Here is a 22502-nt window from a genome sequence, read left to right as displayed (position 1 = left end):
TTTTGGATACCATGTGCTTAATGGACACAATTTTTCACAAGTATTTTTTTTTTTTAGAGATATCCCAGGTACTTCATACATTGCTTTCACCAGTACTTTTGTGCCGACTTTCCTTTGCTATTTCTTTGTATGATTCTTTTAGTTGGAGAAAGGCTTCGCAAAAAATTAAAAAACTGTACATTTCATAAAAACCAAATTTAAGTTTGTGGATGGATTCAAAAATGTGAAAATTCCTGCATTTCTTGCCTCAGCAAATTTTACATGTTGACTGCATTTCTTCCCACAATGGACAGTCATCATGTGAAATGTGTTGCATTTGGTGTGCGATGGCTCAGCAGTTAAAAATGCTGAGCTTGTCAGCTGGAGAGCTGACAGCGAGGGTTCAAGACCTGAGTGCTGCACAACAGGGTGAGCACCCATTACATGCCCCTGCCAACCTAGCTGTTCAAAAGCATGTAAATGTAAGTAGATAAATAGGTACCACTTGGTGGGAAGGTAAAGGTGCTCTGTGTGCCTTTGATTTATAGCCATGCTGGTCATATAGCCACGGAAATGTCTTCAGACAATGCTGGCTCTCTTGGCCAAGAAATGGAGATGAGCACCATGTCCTAGAGTCAGACACAACTGGACCGGGGAAACCTTTGTCTTAAATTTCATAGAAACCAAATTTTAGTTTGTGGATGGATTCAAAAATGTGAAAATTCCTGCACACAGCAAATTTCACATATTGACTACACTTTGTGGGAAGAAGCATTTTCTTCCAGTCAGTCAATATCACTTCTACAATCATGAGAAGGAAAAAAAAATTCTGCATGTAATTTCTCCATATCATTATATCTTTTAGAAATATCAATCATGTCCCATTTATTGTGGTAAGATCATAGAGTTGGAAGGAACATTTAGGCCAGCAGCCCAAGATTTTGCTCAGTGGAAGAATCCATAGTATAGTATCCTAGACAATAAGTAGATAGCCTCAATTTTGTTAAAATTTAATTGTTACTTTTGGATAATAAATCATCCCTGTAGTGAAGTGGAGGGGAGGCTGAACCAACAGTCCTCTAAATCAGGGTCTCTTTAAGACTTGTGGACCAACTCCCAGAGTTCATCAGCAAAGCTGGCTGAGGAACTCTGGGAGTTGAAGTCCACAAGTCTTAAAGTTGCCAAGGTTGGAGACCCCTGCTCTAAATAATTGGTTCCACTATTGAACTGTTCTTTCCCCCACCACCACCACTGTATTAATGAAATCTGTCTTCCTGTAACTTAAATTTATTACTGTATTCCATGTCCAGCATCTAGAACAAGAAGGAACCTTATCTTGATCTTCTGCACCTTTTTAGATTTTGGGAAAAGGCTGCTGAATCCTCTGAAATCTTTTCTCAAGGCTAAACATACCCAGTTCCTTCAATTTCCCTTCTTCAGGCTTAGTTGCATGTCTCCTAATCATCACCATGGTCATTCTCTAATATCATTCAAATTTCTTGGAATTCGGAATATTCTCTTGGTGTTCGACATTACTCCAGAAAGTGAAGCAAAATGAAATCCTCTAAAAACCACGCTGGCTGGGGAATTCTGGAAATTAGTCCACAAGTCTTAAATTTGCCAAGGTTGGACACCCCTGCTGTAAAGGATGGCATGACTGGCCAAACAGGAAGAACCCAGCTTTTGGTCCAACCCCAACCTTCAGAAGTTAACCAGATTACTTGGACCTGGCACTGTGCTTCAGTCCATCCCCTAATTCCCGAGGCGAGAGAAAAACAAAAAAGGGAAGCACTGTGTACACAGCTTTGAACTCCTGTATGAAAGGTGAGTTATAACTTAATAATAAATAGTGCAATACATTGTTGTAGACAAACTTAGCAATGGCCTTATCCATACTTAAAGCAAAATATAGCACTAAAGGACAGCTATACGGATTGCTGAAGCCCAGGCATGTAATTTTGGTTGAAGCTTAAGCATTATGAATAAAGGGGAGAGAACTGTCTTCATGACAGATGAAACTAAGACACTGAGTTAATCTATACCTGATTCTCCTATAAGTAAATATAGGAGTAAAGCCTGTAAGGATTCTTGACCTTATCAAATAATATTTTTGCGTGATACCTCAAAAGGATGGTATACATTAATGATTATTATAGTCTATAATATTAACGATCAATATCCAAACAAAAATATTGAAATATAAACAACAGAAATCACAATCCACACACACACACACACACACACACACACTCTTATTTACAGGATATTGAAAACACATGACATAGTACGAATGACTCAGTTTTGAATAAAATAAAAGGAAAAAAAAGAAGGCATGTTTTCTTTTCCTTTTGAAAAGAAATGGGCTTTTTCCTGTCCCTTCCTTTCTTCAGCCCTGAGTCTGCATCTTGACAGCTGTGCAGCAAAGAAGAATCAACTTCTCTGTCCCCGGAGAATTCACCTGTTCCTTTATAGGCTGGCGAGTCATAAACATGAGAGAGCCTCATAAAAGCCTCTGGTTTTTTTCCCCAAACAGCTATTATTTTCTTCCAGCAGCTCGGAGTTAAAATGGCCAGCCGAAAATTGTGGCTATTGTGCATAGGATTATTTCTCTTCATACTGGAGCATGTGTCCATGGCAGAAACTTCAGACCCTCCAACGAAGCCGGAGGAAGAATGCCGACTCCTGGGGAAATTTGATTTACGTGGCTATGTAGATGCTGAGGAAGCCATGCACGTTATAGGAGGCATGTTCCCAATACACTTCAGGACCATCCTTGAGGAAGATCCAACAAGTACACCTCCAAATTCACCAAAATGTGAAGGGTAAGGTACTTCTTGTTTTACTATTGTTTGGGGAAAGTAATTATGTCAGACAAGGAGTGTTGTTCTCAGTCAGAAATGACAGCAGTTTGTTGTCACAGCACAAGACAAATACTTAAGAGAAGCAAGGAAAGCAGGACTGCTGTGGAAGTTGAAGAGGTCTTAGGCAACAAAGCACCATCATGTAGCTTTTCATACATTTTTAGATGCTCCATCCCTTCACCAGCTTCTTAGTCATATGTTCTGACTTCTTGGTGGTCTTCTATTTTCTCAATCCATCCCATACATCTTTATACCCCCTTTTTTTCTTGCAATTTCCCAAGCAGGAACACTGATATTTTGACTTTCTTTTTGCTAACAATTAAAAGGTGGTTGGAACGATAGTGGAGAAGGAAGGAGGAAATGGGGGAGCCTCATGCATGCAAGACACTGGACCTGCATCCAGGAGCCCATCCACCCTAGCACAGAGAAAGAGGCAGTTTTCAGATGTACCGTAGATACTTGTTTCCTTATCCTCTCTCTTCAAAGAGATTTGGAACAATCTCTTTGTTCTCTCCTGAACCCAACTCTTGGTCTCGGTATCATGGGGCACCTGGCAAGGCCTACTTCAAACACTGTCTTTGACTGCCCCCAAGATATTCTTCATCTCATTTTCCAAGCAAGAGTGAGGCAACCTTAATTTGAATTTAGTTGTTCTGAGCCTAACGTCATCAGCTGTGATTTTCTATTTTATACCAACAATGTTCAAAAGTAAGCTCAAGATTTGTAAAAACATTATGCTTTGTCATCCATTACTTTGGAGGGAAGTCAGTGACTTTAGTATCTTGAAACAGAGTTAATTTATAAACAGGTTAGGAACCAACAGTTAGGACAGCAAAAGTCATACTGATATAACTTTAGGATGACTGAAAGAGGGAAGGAATGCTTCAACTCTACAGTGGGGAAAAGGTAAAGAAACATTGTCAGAAGAGATGTTTTGCTTTTCTGACAGAGCCCACCAATACCCCTGAATATACCAATACTTCCAAATTTATATAAGTGACTATGAGAGACTAGATAATATTCAAATAGAATAGAAACAACCGTAGACCAACATTTGCCATATAAAAAGAATGCAGGTTTGATTGAGATCACTGGAATGACTTGTGCTGATGTGGTTATGGAAACCGCTAATGGGAAAAAAATGGACTCCCTTACCTATAAGATAGGAATGGCTAATTAGAGTCCCCAGGTCTGCTTGGAATCCTTAAACTACTTTGGTGGCTCCCAGCCAGGAATGTTTGCAATGCAGGAATCAGGAGGTCAAAAAGCTGCAGCCATTAAATGCCACCTTGATTTTTTTTTAAAAAAAATATTCCCACTTCCCCACAGGTGCCCCAGTTGGCTATCCCTCAACTGCCCTGCTGAATTTCAGTGGCATGTTTGCTGAAATCTAGCAGCATATGATTTCTCCATATTTTGAGGTTAAAATAGCTTAAACGCTGTTTATAAAAGGAAACTTCACCTTCTTCGTATTAAGGAATAAATAGAAAATCCTAAACAGAGACATATGTGACAGAGCCTGGTTCACTTTGCATCATTGTTTCTCCCAAAGTATTAAACATGACCTCTATGTACCGAATATTGTCAAACTTTCAGAATACTGTTTAAAAATCAGATATAAAGTCAATCTCTCTGTCTATGTGTCTTTCTCTGACTCTCTCTCGTCCTCCCTCCTCCTCCTCCTCCTCCTCCTCCTCCTCCTCCTCCTCCTCCTCCTCCTCCTCCTCCTCCTCCTCCTCCTCCTCCGTGTGTGTGTGTGTGTGTGTGTGTGTGTGTGTGTGTGTGTGTGTGTAGAAAGGCAACTCTCCTTTGAAGTGGCATGGTCTGTCCAGAATACCCATAGATTCACTGTACAGCATTAGCCAGCATATTAAAATTTTCATGTGGAAAGATTCACTAAATTGCAAAAGCAAAAGTTAAACTTTTTAGAACTTTGTCTGCCTTCCAAGAACCTAGTTAATCATAGTTGTAATAGCTAACAAATAAAGAATTGTAACTGGGCATGCCCCCATTTTATCTACCAAAGTTTTTTAAAATTTATTGTATCTCAGTGTAGAAAGGATAAGAACCAACTTTTCCTAAAATATTCTCTGAGGAGCCCAGTAGTTCCTAGGTATTTTTTTTTCTCAGTTAATAGTTCCGAAGACAGAAGAGACATCTAATATTCTTTTAAGCCCGAAACCACTGAATAGGCAACGTAAAATTCTATGATTCATCTGTTCCAAAATTCTTATATATTGTCCCATTTTTATTTTTATCATCATTTTGTAATTTTTGGTGGTAATAAATTAACAACTAGTCCCTGTAAAATGCTTCTGTAATAGACTCAGAGGCCCTGGAATTTCAGAGCCCATGAGAATGTTGAGTCAAAAATGTATATAGCAAGTATTTCAGCTGTATGTATTGCCATTCAACCTTTGAAGTAAATTATACTCCTCTTGTAAAATCTCAAACAGTTATCATTACATAAGACTTAATTTATGTAAAATGATCCCATTGTGAGGCCATGTTTTCCAAATCAAAGAGTAATACCAGCCATTTTTAATCCAATCACACTTGGCCAATAAAATTCTGTTCTGTTCTGTTCTATTCTAAATAAGAATTGCTCAACAATGTCAGTTTATGAAAATAAATATCAAATTTATTTGATATAAAGAATCAATTTTTCTGTCCAGTAAAATCCAGATATGTCTGGCAGCCTTTGATGCTGGAAAAGTAATCAAATTCCTACTGATACACATGTTAGAACCAGTGGTGGGATTCAAATAATTTAGCAACCGGTTCTCTGCCCTAATGATTTCTTCCAACAACCAGTTCACCAAACTGCTCAGAATATTAACAACCAATTCTCCCGAAGTGGTGCAAACTGGCTGAATCCCACCACTGGTTAGAACCAAGAACTTGCTATTAAATATTAACTCTCAAATTAATCTAACAATGGTAACTAATTAACTTAATTTCCATTCCAGCGAATGGTTGAGGTGAATAAATAAGGCCAAAGTTATCAAGATAATTAAAAGTGACATTTTCATAATAGAGTTGTATCTTTAAGAGTGAGATTATGGGCATTTGCTTCTTCCAGTATCAAATTTAACCATTAACTTATCAACCTGTTTAAAGTATGTAAGTGAAACCAATGTAGACATTGATTTCAAAGTGTATATATGGGTGCTTGCTATATACATTTTTCAGTATTAATTCTTTCCCAGAAACCTAGAGATATTTTCATCCATCCCTTAATTTCTTTCATTTGGGTGGGACCTTTGAAATATTTCATCTTGGGTCTTCTCCTAGGGATAATAATTTAATAATTTAAATCTTCAATAATATTTAATAGCTTTTAGAAAGCACACAAAACTTAATTTGTTTCTATAATCATCAGAATCTTGGTATAATATTTGGTATAATATTTGTATATTCAAAACATTTATCATGTAACTGTTGCCACTTCAGTAAATTTAGGAAAAAGATGTTTGATAAATATATATAAACTGCATATAACAACATAAGCCAAAAGAATTGCTTTGGATAGTGAGATGGGCAGCATATAAATTTAATAAATAAACAAAGATCTGATATTCAAATTCAGCTGAGCAAATTTCTTAATTTCAATTAAGAAATTAATTTCATGTTTGTCTAATAGCCAATACCACGGGTTCTCATACCAAATTAAGCAATAGAGAAGAAAAGGGACATCCTTGATTGTTCTATGTTATATTACTTGGATGCCCGTGCTTCGCTACGAAACTATTTGAACAGGCGTGATTAATTGACACTTAAAGCCTGAAATTTAATGTAGAATGTATAATCTGTAGTATCAGGCCAGCAACTGGCAGTTGGAACAGAAGGGGAGGGGAAGTAGAATGTCCCAGCCCACAGGCCGGATGAGTCATGAGCTGGCCATGCCCACACCTGGTTTAGTGAAGGGGTTGCATTTAACAAAGGGGTAGCATCAGAGCGTGTTAATATAAGGCAACCGGCAGTTGGGACAGAGTCCTTTTCAGTTGGGGAGAGGGAGTAGAACGTCTAACTCCTTAGCATCAGAGTGTGTGAATATAATACTGTATATGAAATACTAATGATCTGATGGTTGATCAGATTCCATGATCAGATTCCATGATCTGATGGAAATACTAATGATCCAAAGCACCCGAAGGTAGAACAAGAAGCAATGGGTGGAAACTGATCAAAGAAAGAAGCAACTTAGAACTAAGGAGAAATTTCCTGACAGTTAGAACAATTAATAAGTGGAACGACTTGCCTGCAGAAGTTGTGAATGCTCCAACACTGGAAATTTTTAAGAAAATGTTGGATAACCATCTGACTGAGATGGTGTAGGGTTTCCTGCCTGGGCAGGGGGTTGGACTAGAAGGCCTCAAGGTCCCTTCCAACTCTGTTGTTATGTTATGTTAATAATGATGGTCATTTCAAAAAAATCCTTTCTTAGCGAGCACCTAGAAGCCAAGATACCAAGATGAGTGAATGGTATTCGGCTTTTATATATATAGATTCTAATTAATAATACAGTAATTCCATAGGCAATTACATGAACACAAGGATTAAGCCAATAAATTGATGGTGGTTGCCTTTAAAGCCTTTCATGGCTTGATGCCAAGTTACTGATGGGACCATCTCCCCCCAGTGGTGACTGTCCATACTGTTAGATCCAGCTGAAGAGGTATGCACCAGATCTTGGCTATGAGAAAATGCCAGGTTTAGGACTCAAGAAAAAAGCCTTTCTGCCTTCCCACCTGTCTTCCAAAATTTCATCCCTCCTGGAATTAAGACTTGTCTCAACCCTGCTGGTGTTTTATAAGGGATTAAAAACCTGGGTTAGTCATCTATTCTGGGAACCTAATAGTATAGGTAAGCCCATTTCATGATTTGAATGTGGAACATTATGAATGCTGTAGGCAAATGTTCTATGCTATTTTTTTTTAAATAGCATAGACCCAGATTGTTGGAGGCAAAATACTGACTCTGTAAACTGCTGTAAAGCACTGTGAAGCAGTATATAAGTGCTATTGCTATTGCTAGATACGTTCCGTTTATTTCAACCAAGACTAGACAACCATGGGGGTGGGGTACTTTACTTAGAAAATTAAAATTAAGAATGCAAATTAGAGAAATGAATTTGATGGCTTAAGTGACTCATTCCAACACTATGAGTGGATTCCTATGGTATATTTAATTCAAATAAAAATTTAGAGGCTGCATTCCAGTAGAGAAGAATATATGTAGCACAAGGTTAGTTGCAATCATAGTAAATTAGTTTTTATCTTCTATGTTTGGTTTGTCCATTTCAATGAAAATATTTACAGTTTTACAATACTTTAACAGGGGACTAACCCTCCTGCTTTATCTGGACTTGGTGCTCTCCGAGCTTGGTTGCTTTCTTGCAGATGTTTCATTACCCAAACTAAGTGATATCATCACCAAAGACCCCTCATTTCAACCCTGATCTACAAATATTGGGGGGGGGAGGACAATGACTTGAAATCAGCTGTAGTTTCTCCTGCAGGTGGAGTTAGTGCTGCATCTGGTATACAGACTTGATAAACCAAGGCAAATAAGCCAAGCTTATTCAACTATGAGGTTTGCCATAAGTCAAAAGCAGATCATGAGATACACTTGAACACCATGGTTGAAAGTGGAGAAGGCTAAGCAAACACCACATACTCTTTGCCTGTCGCAAATGCCTAAGTGTCAATAACTAATGCTCTTTTTAATGCTGATTGGATATTTATACGATCTTTGCATGAGTGACTTCAAAGATTGAGATAATTCTTCTAGTAACTGTGCAATCATGGAGAACTGTGGGGATTACCAGTAGATCCATTGTTCATCCACACTCAGAAAATTGCATCTTGAATGTTGAGATGAAGTAAAAATAGCAATAAAACTACTGAAAATGATAAAGCACCTAGAATAGCTGGAATAAAAGTTGATGCAGGGTTGAAATGCTCCCGGTTCGCTCGATCCGGTAGCAATGGCAGCAGGTGGTTTGGAGAACCAGTAGCAAAAATCCCTGCCTTCCCCCATGCCCAGTTGAGCCGCGCAATCATCAGAGGCTTTTTTTTAACTTTTAAAAGCATTTTTTCTTCAGCCGAAAAAATGCTTTTAAAAATTAAAAAAAGGCTCTGATGATCGTGTGGCTCAGCTAGGATCATCAGAGACTTTTAAAAGCATTTTTTTACAACCTCTTCAGCCGAAGAAGTTGTAGAAAAAAGGCTTTTAAAAGTAAAAAAAAAGTTGGGCACACCCACCCAGTCACATACCCCCCACCAAGCCACACCCACAGAACCGGTAGTAACAAATTTTACATTTCACTCCTGAGTTGAGGGATTCAAAACTGATGAAGTTCAATTCGATCCAGTGACTAATTCATTTTTATGACTCATTTAATATTCAAAGAAGAGCCTTTCTGTATAAACACAAGCAATTATAATCCCTGTTTTGATCAAAGGTAATAGTTACAGAGACATAAACTGTCTTGCTATCATTGGAAATGTCCTCATGAGAATCTCTGCTTCTGGAAACAGTGGGAACAGAACAACTAGGAGTTATTTCCACCCAAACTGAGGCTGTTGTGACCAGATTTTCACCAGCAGACAATCCATGGAAAAGTGAATTTGATAAGGAAAATAAATAGTCATTGTATTTATTGACTTTCGAAGAGCATTCAAGAGTTTATACTGGCCTGCTTTGTGGAATGCACTGCAAACTGTATGCATGCCCATAAAATTGTGATCCTATTGCTAGAAACACAATTGTGCTATAATGAAGAAAGGCTTTGGTGGCAGACATGGACTATAGTTAACTGGATAATATAATTAGATGTGTTGGGTGAAACTAACTCCAACATCTACAGTTGCCTTCAAGTTCTCTTACTTCTTACTTAGTATCTAGTTGATTACCGTGAGGAGCAGGATATACAGCTTCATATGAACCTGACTGGTCTAGCTGACGAATCTTGTTTTCATTTACAGTGTATAGCATTCTCAACTACTGTGTTCAGCTGAAATATTTTTATTAATAATGAAATATTCTTAACAAAATATGACAACAAATCAACTTTGGGATCTTCTACTTGCAAAAGCAATTAGGAGCTAACAGTTTCATTTTGAGTGATTCAACTACTTGGGTTTCTTTACTTAACTAGGGGGTCACATTAGCCATATAAATTTAGAGAAAGTAGCACTAGCTCCAATTCCTTTAGCATTCTTCTAACATTTTTTATTTATTTATTTTATTTATAATTTAATTTCTATACCGCCCTTCTCCCAAAGGACTCAGGGCGGTTTACAGCTATATTAAAATACAAATATAAATAGCAATTTTAAAAACAAATTAAAACCAAATATTTAATGGCCAAATCAACTAAAACGGTCAAAGACTGACTTAAAACCCGTTTAAAATTTTGCAGAATAGCAAAAGCTTACATACACATTTTTAAAGAAAAAGAATTCTTAAAACCTTGTTTTGAAAGTCAATGTTTTCATATAATATTTTTTGAAAGCAATATCTCTAATTGCCTTGATTAATTGCTTTAGAGGAAATCCAGGTGTAGTTGTAATCTACTGGCAAGTTGAAAGCCTTGTGTTACAATATCAATTCTGAAGTGACTTAGATATACTTTATATCCAAGTTATTCCAGTATATGTCTCATGGAAAAATGCCATTGCCCATTTATCTTGGAGGTTTTTTCTCCCATTCATTCATAGATATGTGATAAAAATCAAGCAATGGTTACAAATAAAGTGAAAATGATATCTCATATATCAGCATGACAGTACACATACAGAACAAGGAGGTGATCTCAATCTGTTTAAGAAACTTGGTTTGTGTTAAAGAAGTCTTACAAATTTAGGACTTATGTTTAAGTCACCAGGTTAACTACAATGGTGCTGAGCAACTCATGGCAGTTGTGGGTATCTAATATTGCTTATTTTAGTTTTAACAACCCATAAACTATTTTTCATAGACAGGTTGAACACCTTGTTTGGTTCAGAACTAGGAAAAATAAACCATTGCTCTCAGCATTCAAAATAGTTTCCATTTATATGAAGCCTGCGTATGTGTCTCTAGTTCTGACATCAAAAATCTAGCTCTATTCTCAGGCTTCAACAAACATCCAGATCAGGGGTGGGTTCCACACCTTCACTATCAGTTTGCAACGGGAGTGTGCACGCGCGCTTGCTTTGTTCATATGTGTGCTTCTGCACATGCACAGATCGTCCATGATGATGTCTGGACAGGTGGACGGAGGTTCGCAAGAACCAGACTGAACCGTAGCAACCACCACCGATCCAGATTCTTCCTTGTTCTGTCAAACTGATTTACTAACCCTCTTGTCTTTCTTTCTCCAATCCTTCTGTCATACAACCAATTGATTTTGGCTTAAAAACATTGGGATACAGTTGACACAGTCGAACACAATTGTGTGCACACAGTTGCATACAACAAATCACGGTTGCCTGAATTTGGATGAAAACAGAAGTTCAATAGAACTTCTAGGCAAGACTAGAAACACATGTATATGGATAGAGGAAGACCATACATTGCAAGCCCAACTTTAATAGTGCTTGGCTACTAGCCTTTGCTTGTCCAAGTAAACCGGAATCCAAAGAAAAACTTCCCAGAATCAGGCATCGTTTATCTTAACTACATTGTCCTTTGGAGTTTCTAGCAGCTGGAACTGTTAGCTAAACAGAGAATAGAGTAAGCAAAAATTATGTTGATTGGGACCAATGCTATTCATTCCTAGCAGTCTTTTCTCTGGTGCCGAGTTACCATTTTCAAAATCAGCATTTTTCTCTTTGCCTTGTACTGTCTTGCTGATTTCTAAATTCAAATGTTCATCACATAATAAAGTCAACTTTATGCCTGGCTTACTTGGAACCTAAGTATAATATTAGGGCCACTGATTTTCTGTGAAAACTTCTCAAGATGCAGTGTTTACTGTCACAGAAAATAGGGTAGCTGTTAAAATATTCATAACATCCTTGAGAAATGACAATGACAAATAGGAGTTGGAAAAAAATGGAGGACTCCCTTTTGTCTATTTTGATTGAGAGAACCAAGCATGTTATTCATCAAGGGGAACAAAGATTGGTTTGTTTCCACAACATTAATATACATGGATTTGAACCAGTGCAAATAATCTAGATCATCTTTGACTGTTTGGGGACACTTCTTTTTCCTTTTTTTTCAAAAGTAGGTTACAAAGTAGGGTATACTGTAGTAATAAGATCTCATTTCATTTAATCTAATTCAATATAGGTGCCTACTGTAGAAAATTCTGGACGGCTTACAAAATCCATGGGAAGTAAACAATTAAAACTCACAAACACAGGCTGTCCAGACTACAACAAGTAGAACAAAAAACACAAAAAAGAAGTAAAACTGAAGCTTAATCAATGAGTCACACCCACATAAGCCTAGAAACAGAACTGGGTTTTAAGAGATTTCCAAAATCTCAGAAGAGTATAGGTACTGTCCAAATACCTGGCAGATGCCTTCTTAAGGGTGAAGTCAAAGAGCCATTTCTTTGGCAAATTGCAATTCCTAAACTTATCTTTTCTTGCTTGATTAGTATCTTGTTTAACATTAGAGATAATCACACTAACAAATCGTTAAACTCTTTTGTAAAAATGATGGTAAACTAAAGGTTGTATTTTGCACTCCTAATGTTCATTATTGAGATGATCCTTCCACTTTAGTTTAGCATGGCCTATACATGCTCTATCCACAATTTCTTCTCCAGCAAAAAACAGGTGTCAAGGAGTTTATTCCACAACATAACTGATTGAAAAACAACATATTAAGGTTTTTCTCAAAACCAGTCACTGCCTGCAAGTTACTGTTCAAAATTATGTATGCAATTCAGTAATTACATGATTTCATGTAATTACAGCATTTAGTTTTTACCTCCAGATGAGAACTTCACAGTTTTTTCAGAACCAATTCTTGACCTGTGTACTTTTATGGTGTTGGCTAGCTTTTAGACGGCTCTACTTTACTTTCTCGGAATTTTTTTTTATTTGCATTTTTATCCCGCCTTTCTCCGAAGACTCAGGGCGGCGTACACTATGTTAGCAATAGTCTTCATCCTATTTGTATATTTATATACAAAGTCAACTTATTGCCCCCAACAATCTGGAAACTGGGGAAGGGGGTGATTTGGGGAAGTTGCATCACTGCTGTGAGGAACAGGAGGGGAAATGTTTTATCTCTTACCTCGCCCTTTTATCCAGGTACTGGATTAACAGTTATCTCATTTCCATCATTAAATATTCACCTGTTTCTAATACTTCCTGCTTAGAACTGAACAATATATAAATCTCTATCCCTCCAATGCCGCAGTCATAAAAATGTTCCACCTTTCAAAAGGACCTAATTGCTGCTTATTCACCTTTAGTGGCTCACAGTGGATTTTACATATAAAAATTATGGTATTTTAGATGTCAGCTCAGGATTTTTAGCTTAAGTCAGCCATCTGCAATGAAAATGTGAGCTGGGCTTGTGTAACTTGTACCATGGTAATTTGTTCATTTTATATGAAGTAGCGTAGAGATGAGATTTTTGAAAGACTGGAGGTGCTTGTGAAATTTTGTGGGGTGAAAATGCCCTAGGAAAACATCAATGGAAGCATTACAACACAATATTAAAATTTATTTATTTATTTATTTATTTATTTATTTATTTATTTATTTATTTATTTATTTATTTTGTCGAGTACATATTAGATAATATACTGTATATAAGTATAAGCATGAATTGAATACATAAAGTGAATATAATTAAAGGGAACATTAGGACAGGGACGGTAGGCACGCTGGTGCTCTTATGCACGCCCCTTACAGACCTCTTAGGAATGGGGTGAGGTCAACAGTAAACAGTCTTAGGTTAAAGTTGTTGGGGTTTTGGGTTGAGACCACAGAGTCTGGTAGTGCATTCCAGGCATTAACAACTCTGATACTGAAGTCATATTTTCTGCAATCGAGATTGGAGCGGTTCACTTTAAGTTTGTGTCTATTGTGTGCTGGTGTATTGTTGTGGTTGAAGCTGAAGTAGTCATTGACAGGTAGGACATTGTGGCAGATGATTTTATGAGCTATGCTTAGGTCATACCGAAGTATGTAGTTCTAAATTTTCTAAACCCAGAATTTGGTTACAATACAAAATGATTGTATTGGTGATTTTTTTAAAAACTCACTCTACTTTTTTAACAGCATTCCCAAATTTGAATTTCATTTTCCACCACTGGCCAAAATTTTTATGATTAAAGGTGGCATTCCCCCCTGGAGTGAGGAGGGAATAGGGATTTTACAGTATCCTTCCCCTGCCACGCCTACCAGGCCATGCCACGCCCACCAAGCCATGCCCACAGAACTTGTAGTAAAAATTTTTTGAATTCCACCACTGAAGGAAGCTGCAGGAAAGTTGGGCATCTACAGTATGCATGATGTTATCATTTGCCCAGTTCCTCTGATCCTTTTCCTTGCCAATAAAAAATGTATACAGAGTCCCGATTCATTTCTGATATTGTGTATATGAAGGAAGAAACTGAGTCTTCAACTTACAACCATTTGTTTAGTGACCATTCAAAGTTACAGCAGCACTGAAAAAAGAGACTTACAAATGGTCCTTGCACTTGTGACCATCACAGAATCTCCAGTCACATGATCAAAAGTTGGTTGCTTGGTTGCAGCATTCTAGGGTCAAGTGATTGCCAATTGCGACCTTCCCAACTGACTTCTAACAAGCAAAGTCGGGGGGGGGAATTAGATTTGCTTAATGACCATGTGATTCACTTAATGACTGCCATGCTTAGCAATGGAATTCTGGACCTAATTGTGGTCATAAATCGAGGACTGCCTGTATGCGTGTTCTAAAACAGATTACCCAGATCATTAATATTTGAAAGCTTCAAATTCATTTTAATTATCAAACAATTAGAAACCATTTCAAAACATTTGGGTTTCAAACTGTGTCACAATCTGCATTTTCCAGTTTTATTGTAACATATAAAAAATTATCAGATGGCAAATTAATTCCCCAAAATTTATGGATGTTTTTTGCTTCTAGCTAAATTTATTCATTTATATGATGCCTCAAAGATATTTCATGGTAAAGATTCTAATGTTTGTCTCTCCTTACAAGTGTAGCTGAGCCTCAAAGTAGGACATTATTTATGAGCTGTTTTTGCTACTTGTTCTCTTAGTAAAAATTGTGAGTTATGAATATAAGCAGGATGTTTATTTATTAGATCCTCGCGCACACACCTTTATTACTTTATAAAATCACCCAGCCAGCTTTCATAGCTAAGGACTCATAGTCTCTTGTTTTCTAAAATCTTAACCACTACAGCAAGTAGTTCCTAGCCCTTTCTGGCAGAAATGGGCAAGATGATACAGTGATGGCAATTCTATTAACAATGTGTCAGCCCTGGAGGACATCTTTTTCTTGGACTCTTCAGGCTGCCACATTTAGTGCTGTGGGAACCTGGAGGGGGGATTGCATAGAGTAGCAGGGGTAGCTAGCCATAATAACATTCCTTTCTCAGAGAGTCAAGGACATTCGGCCTGCACCTGGAGTGGCGTGACTGGAAGGCACCTCCAGTTGGGACGGTGCATTGATTGGACCATGTGATGGACATGTGGGTGCAGGCAACAGTGGGATTCACTTACCTTCCCTACTGGTTCATTTCACTCGGATGCGCCCCATCTGTGCATGTGCACAGCCATCTGCACATACATAGTGATCACGCATTATATCCGGGTGGGTGGGCAGAGTCTCCCACAGTCGCCACTACCGGTTTACCCGATCCGGAGAAAACCGGCTGAACTGAACAACTGGGTGCAGGAGAAGGGACTTGGACTTTCTTTTGGGTGGAGAAAACTTGAAAGCTTTCAGATTCAGGTTTTCCCAGATGTGCCAATATGAAATCACTAATAAGGAACTCTCTAATGAGGAACTGTTGGCCTTGGAGTCTTCTTTTGTTGGGGATAAAACTCTGACACAATGTTTATTTGGTTACAATGTTTGTTTATATATCCAATTTACATCTCCCCTGCTCCAGGAGCTCAGGATCTCCTAGGCCTCAAAGTACCTTAACCATTACACCTCTCTGGCTCTGATGGTGACAAGAATAGCATTATTAGCAACAGTACTAGTGCTTAATTTATATGTTACCAATTCCATTAAACTAAAGGTGGCACACAAGCAGAGATTTTAAATATCCATGGTACAATATAGGCATATGAAACATCTCCTAATGATAGTCATAGCAAGGAGGTGATTGGGAAAATAATAGTGATGATGTTTATAATGGTAATTATTTTCTGTCCCATTTTTGGCCCTTTCTTCCATCACAGCGATACCCATTTCTAGCAACAGATCCCAACGTAAATTTAAAAGTTGACTGTGGCTTTGATAATGTGACTTAATGTAAGGGAAATGCTGTGCATTGTCATGTCAACAGCAGAAAAACTTTCCTCACTCTTTTTGAGCCTGACCTGAAAACTTCATAATGAGAGTAAAAAGAGCAACAACACAGCTAAATTTCCTTTGTGTTTTCCTTAATTAGAAAGAAACCATAATCTACGGTAGGATTAATTACCTTCCCGAATTTTCAAGCTGTGGGAGATTAGAGGAAGAAAGACAAAGCACATGCTACCAGCTGATATGACATTAAAGGCGAAAAGTCCTGCCATGTTTCTTGTAAGAGGGCCACATTTTTTTCCCAACCTCACCCCATTCTATTTAAGAATTTTTGCATGCTAATTTATATGCAAAGATACAATTGTGGTGTTTATTATAATCCCATTAAATAACACTGAAGACATCTCTTCATACAAAGTAAAATTACGATCAGAAGGCTTATGTCTATGGAGATTCTCAGTCATCCAGGTCATGATTGTCCCAAAGATGCTTTTCCAAGAGGCAATTGGAGAAGCTTCTTGGATGAGAAGCGAAACATCTTCAAAGAAAAAACAGAAAGACCAGTTGCCTCTTGGAAAAGCACCTTTGGGACAACCAAAAGGCTTGTTTCCAGGAGTGGGATTGAGCCAATTCAGATAGGTTCAGGTGAACCGGGTGTTTATTTTAATCTGGTTAGCCGAACCCGTTGTTCCAAGGACTGGCTGACCCCACCCATTTTGGATGCCAGGTAAGTGCAGAGTGTGCGTGGAGGCTCTGGGAGGGTGAAAAATGGGCCTACCGAAAGTCTGGAAACGGGCTTATTTCCGGCCTCCAGAGGGCCTCCAGAGCATCTCCAGAGCCTGGGGGAGGCCATTTTTGCCATCCTGGAGGCTCGAGGAAAGCCTCTGGAGCCTGGGGAGGGCGAAAAACAGGCCTACTGGAAGTCCTGGAAATCTGGAAATGGGCCCATTTCCAGCCTCTGGAGGGCCTCCAGTGCCTGGGGGATGCCGTTTTCACCCTCCTGGAGGCTCAAGGAATGCCTCCAGAACCTAAGGAGGGCAAAAACGCACCCCTCCCCCCGTGGTGCAGGAAGCTGAGCAGGCCATGCCCCCATGGCCACACCCACCCAGCAACTGGGCGGCGAACTGGTTGCTGAAATTTTTAAATCCCACCCCTGCTTGTTTATCTGCAGTTTTTACTATTTTTCTTTAAAGCTTCCTCTGCTCTTTCTTTTTTTAAAATGTAATTTAAATTGAACTTGGACTAGATAGCTCTTCAGATAACAGGTGCCTTTCAAGAGAGGAGCATGGCCCACAATAACTATAGCCAGATCATCTTCATTATCTTCATGATCATCAACATCATCAATTCCCATTTATATTTTCTTGCCCCACACCCCATTCCCGAAGATAACACAATTCTGAAAGCAAGCATACTGGACAAATAGTGCAATCTGCATTGTGTCAGTGTTGCAATGTCAGAGTTATAAGTTTTCCTGAACTCATTTTTTAAAAAATATTAGAAAATTTATATTTATTACTATTCTAAATGATGTATCATGTAAATTGCTCACAGATATACATAAGTTTAATTAGTTATTTAGATTTTAAAATCCACCTTTATTATTTTACAAATAGGCAGCAAACATATTTAATATTCCTTCCTCCTATTGTTTTATATTTACAATATATATTATAAATATAATTTTATATTAAGAATATTATGTTATTATGTATTATATTTATTATATATACCTTGCTCTAATGTACATCTTTTAAAAGTACATCTCAAGTATCAAAATTTTAAACACATTTACATATTCAGGAATTTGGGCATCCTTATACTCAAATACATCTGTAAAGAGAGGTATATTTTGTGTTTTTCTTCCTTTTGAAGGAAGAATGCAGGATATTCTTGGGCTGTATTATTTGTTTATGAACCAGTAAACGTGTTTTGATATATTGGACACTTTTATTTCCATTACATGACAAACATCTCCGGTATTACATCCAAGAAACTATTCTATTCTTGATGTTGTCTGTCACATCAGCATAAGATTTCTGACGAGAAAAGTAGAGCAACAAGACGTAAGGTCAATTATGTTAGAATGCAAATATAAAACATAATGTGATATAAAACTTTATATAATTACAGTTTTGGGTCTCTGATATACACTAATAACAATGCTATAACTCAGATGTGACCAAAATTCTAAATAGTTTGACAGCTTGGATTATCACTGGGGTTCCACAAATTGTAAAGATAAGCTAATAAACCAAGGTTACTGATTTTACCCCTATTGTTTTAGCGGGGAGTTTTTAAATTGTGTTAAGCTTTTTTTGGGATATATGCTTATTTCTGCCTGTTTCCCACAACAGACTGGTGGGAAACTACATCACAATTTTGTGGCAAATAGCATAATAAGGTGTGCAATGACAAGATAAATTGAGTGAGTTCCATAGAATTATGGAGTTGCAATCTGCCCTCTTTTACCTGAATTATATAGAGGTGGTATCTTCACACAAGAGTGAGGAACAAAATATTAAGCCATCTATTTTTCTAGTTAACCCTCTCAAACCCCAGGAAATCTTCATAAGACCAGGAGAGTAGCCACATAGTATCTGCAAGTTGTGGATTACTCAATGTATGAGATATAAAGAGGAGTCTTCATAAACAATATACTTGTTTATTTGAATAACGTGATAAATATGGAAGGTGTCATTTTGTCTTAACATACTGACATGATTGCATGCATTCAACCTCTTTTTACTCTGCAGGTTTAATTTTCGAGGTTACCGTTGGGTCAAAGCAATGATACATGCCATCAAAGATATTAATAAAAGAAATGATATTCTACCAAACATAACTCTCGGCTATCAAATCTATGACACATGTTTTACAATGTCCAAGACAGTGGAGAATTCTTTGTCATTCCTCACCGGTCAAAATGAAACCACTCCTGTCTTCCGATGCAGTACCGGTGCTCCTTTAGCCGCAATTATTGGAGCTGGTGGATCAACTCTTTCCATTGCTTCCTCAAGAATCCTTGGACTTTACTATTTCCCTCAGGTACAATAAATCCCATAAACATTATTTATCAGAAGGATGCATCTGGTAGGGAGCAGTGGAACCATAGCTAGAATCATTCTTCTCCAACACCAGCCCAGAGGTTTTCATTTTGTGAACAATTTGAAAGTGATTAGTTTTCCATGGAAAATATTAACAACATATTAGAATAGCTACAAGGATCCTACTTCAATTCCATAGTGCTCTCCCATAATTAGTCCAAAGTTGGTTCTAAACAATTCAGAACCAAAAGCATTTGATAATTCAGATGTTTCGCCTTCTACAAGGTAGTAATAGCAATAAGGCAAAGGAGATAGTAATAAGGCAAAATCAGATTAAGATCTAATAGGCACTGCTATTATATCTGATATAATTCACATATATCTATATCTGAAAGCTACCAAAACTTTTTCCCCATGTGTAACTAACTATGGTGCAAATATATCCTGGCAATATATTTTACTCTCATCATCATCATCATCATCATCATCATCATCATCATCATCATCATCATCACTTTATTATTATTATTGTTTAATTTTTATACCGCCCTTCTCCCGAAGGACTCAGGACGGTGCACAGCCAGATAAAATCAACAATCAATGGATACAATATAAATAAAAACAGTACTTAAAAACTTATTAAATTTGGCCCCTGAATTAAAATACATAAACCATAAAACCCATTTAAAATTACAAATATTAAAACTAATTCTATGCTCTCCATGTTCTCCATGATGTTGCCATCATCTTGTCCTCAGTAAGAAAGACAGATTTAACAGGGAGAAAACACCACACTTACCAGCACTGATGGTGGTCCCTAGTTGAGTGAGACATCTGCAAGCAAACACCCAAGCGCAGAGAGTGGTTTCTCAGTTCTATGGGAGAGACATTAGTAACAGAATAGAAATCCTCAGTGAGGCAGCAAATTTCAAAACAGTTTATTTCGTTGCCAAGTCAAGAATGGAGGAGAAAGTCCATAGTCCAGAGTGTAGATGCTCAAATTTAGGCCTCCAGGCAGAATTTTGCCCATGGGAATCTTAAGTGCCCTCCAGAAATTGCCATCAAATTGTTACAAAGAGTTTTTAAAAGTGCAGAATTACTTTTGTGCCACCACTGAATATGGCACCAAATATTATATTGCTTTTTGCATTTGAAGGGATTTTAAGGGCAGAAACAGTGGCTGACATCTTGCCAGTCCCTTAAAACAGAGTTGCCCAATGTTTCCGGCTTTGCAGACTGGCGGGGAGGGAGGGAGGAAGAGAGGGGATGGTTCCACACAAGCGAGCGGCTGGCAAGCGCGCACAGCTCCATTTGCATGAGTGGCATGCAATGCATGCCTCACTTAAACGGATGCTGATTTATCTATATCCTGCATGCCCCTACACTCTCTGGTATAATATTTGCCTGCCTTCTTAGCAAAGCATAGGAAAACAGTCTAAGAAGCAGACTTGCAGCTCCACTTTGTCCATTTAGACTATATTGTTTCTCCAGGAACTTGGGCAAACTTTTCAGTGGAAATGCTGAACTATTTCCTAAGCTAAGGATTTTTAGAAAAGTTGCTCTTTCTATAAAACCAGCAAGGAAGCCTTTCCATGGCAGATGGGTTGATAGAATCAAATGTGCTAAGAATCTAACTCAAGAACTCCTAGCCCTTGAAGTCACACATGACAGCTTATGCGATCTGTTTGTTCTTTCTCTTTATTCCTATCTTAGGTTGGTTATGCGTCCTCTTCTTCACTTCTATCTGATAAATATCAGTTCCCAACCTATCTCCGCACTATTCCAAGCGATAAGGTACAGTCACAAGGGATGGCTAATTTAATTCACCATTTTGGTTGGAGATGGATTGGAACCATTGCTGCCGATGATGATTATGGGAAATATGGTGTCAAAGCTTTTAAAGAAGCTGTTGAGAACCTTTATACCTGCATTGCCTTCTCGGAAACAATTCCTAAAATATATAACAGGGACAAGATCAAATCGGTTGTTGAAATTGTGAAAGAAACCAACGCTACAGTCATTGTGGTTTACTCTTCTGATATTGACTTCCATCCACTAGTTGAAGAGCTTTTGATTAGTAATATCACTGGCAAAACATGGATAGCAAGCGAGGCATGGGTGACTTCAGCCTTAATTGCTAGACCTGAATATTTTCCGCTTCTTGGTGGGGCAATTGGCTTTGGGATACGAAGGGGTGAAATTCCAGGCTTCCAGGAATTTCTTCTAGACGTAAACCCAAATAAGGATCCCAATGATATGACAATCGAATTTTGGCAGTCAGCATTCAACTGCACCTGGCCTGGTGTCAACATATCATATAATACAGACAACCGGAAAAATGTAACTGGTCACGAGAACATTGTCAATTTTTTCTCAGATGAGTTATGCACTGGAGAGGAGAAACTTGAAGATCTTAACAATACATATTTGGATACTTCAGAACTTAGAATAACATATAATGTCTACAAAGCAGTTTATGCTGTTGCTTATGCCCTTGACCGATTGCGCTTGTGTAAAACTAGTGGCCAAAAAGGACCCTTTATTTCTGGGCCAGATTGTGCCACCATAGATGAGTTTGAACCCTGGCAGGTATGTATGAATTTGGGAATAATAACTACAGATCCCACAAATGATAAATGTTTTCATGTTGTGCAGAAAAATTATCCTGTTTCTGGTTAAGCTGGTTCTTACCCAATGTCATAAAAAGAATAGTTTGTTTTCTTCTGGAGATAGAAAACAAAGGGGCTGGGAGGCCATAATAAAACATAATTTTGGTGTCCTAATGCAAACTCCATCCCTTTTGTACACATCATGAAGTTGCATGTAACCTCATAAGGGATGGAGCTTGTAGCACAATGTTGGTTTTGTTATTCTGACAAACATCAAAGCAGCTGTAGATGCCACTGTGAACAAATAAAATGTGCCATTACAAGGTGCAGTGATTCCAGATCTGGAAATACCTTGCCTAGATAAAATTGATTATTTCAAAAGATGGTAGTAAGAGACCAGCTGAATACCTCTGAAGCTATTTCAGAGCCACGTCACCATAATAATAATAAAAAAGGTCCTCTCCCGACTACCTTAGAGGGTGCTGAAAGTCAAAAGAAAATGTTATTAAAATCCTCAGCAAAAACTGGCGTTCGTATGGGTACACCTTTCCTTTTTACTA

The 22502-nt window shown here is 37.9% G+C and overlaps 1 protein-coding gene across 1 annotated transcript; it reads left to right on the top strand.

The window, feature by feature from the left end:
* Positions 1-2610: 2610 nt before the first annotated feature.
* On the top strand, positions 2611-21922 carry LOC131187340 (vomeronasal type-2 receptor 1-like; the record flags this gene model as incomplete). Its single annotated transcript, XM_058161590.1, has 3 exons — positions 2611-2801; positions 19043-19334; positions 21047-21922. Coding segments are annotated over exons 1-3 (1359 nt in total), but the record flags the coding sequence as incomplete, so codon positions are not given.
* Positions 21923-22502: the final 580 nt, after the last annotated feature.

Source organism: Ahaetulla prasina, unplaced genomic scaffold (assembly GCF_028640845.1).
Source record: "Ahaetulla prasina isolate Xishuangbanna unplaced genomic scaffold, ASM2864084v1 Contig36, whole genome shotgun sequence".
In the NCBI taxonomy this organism is placed as follows: Eukaryota; Metazoa; Chordata; class Lepidosauria; order Squamata; family Colubridae; genus Ahaetulla; species Ahaetulla prasina.
Note: the sequence above shows the minus strand (reverse complement) of the source record. Positions and strands in the feature narration are given on the sequence as shown.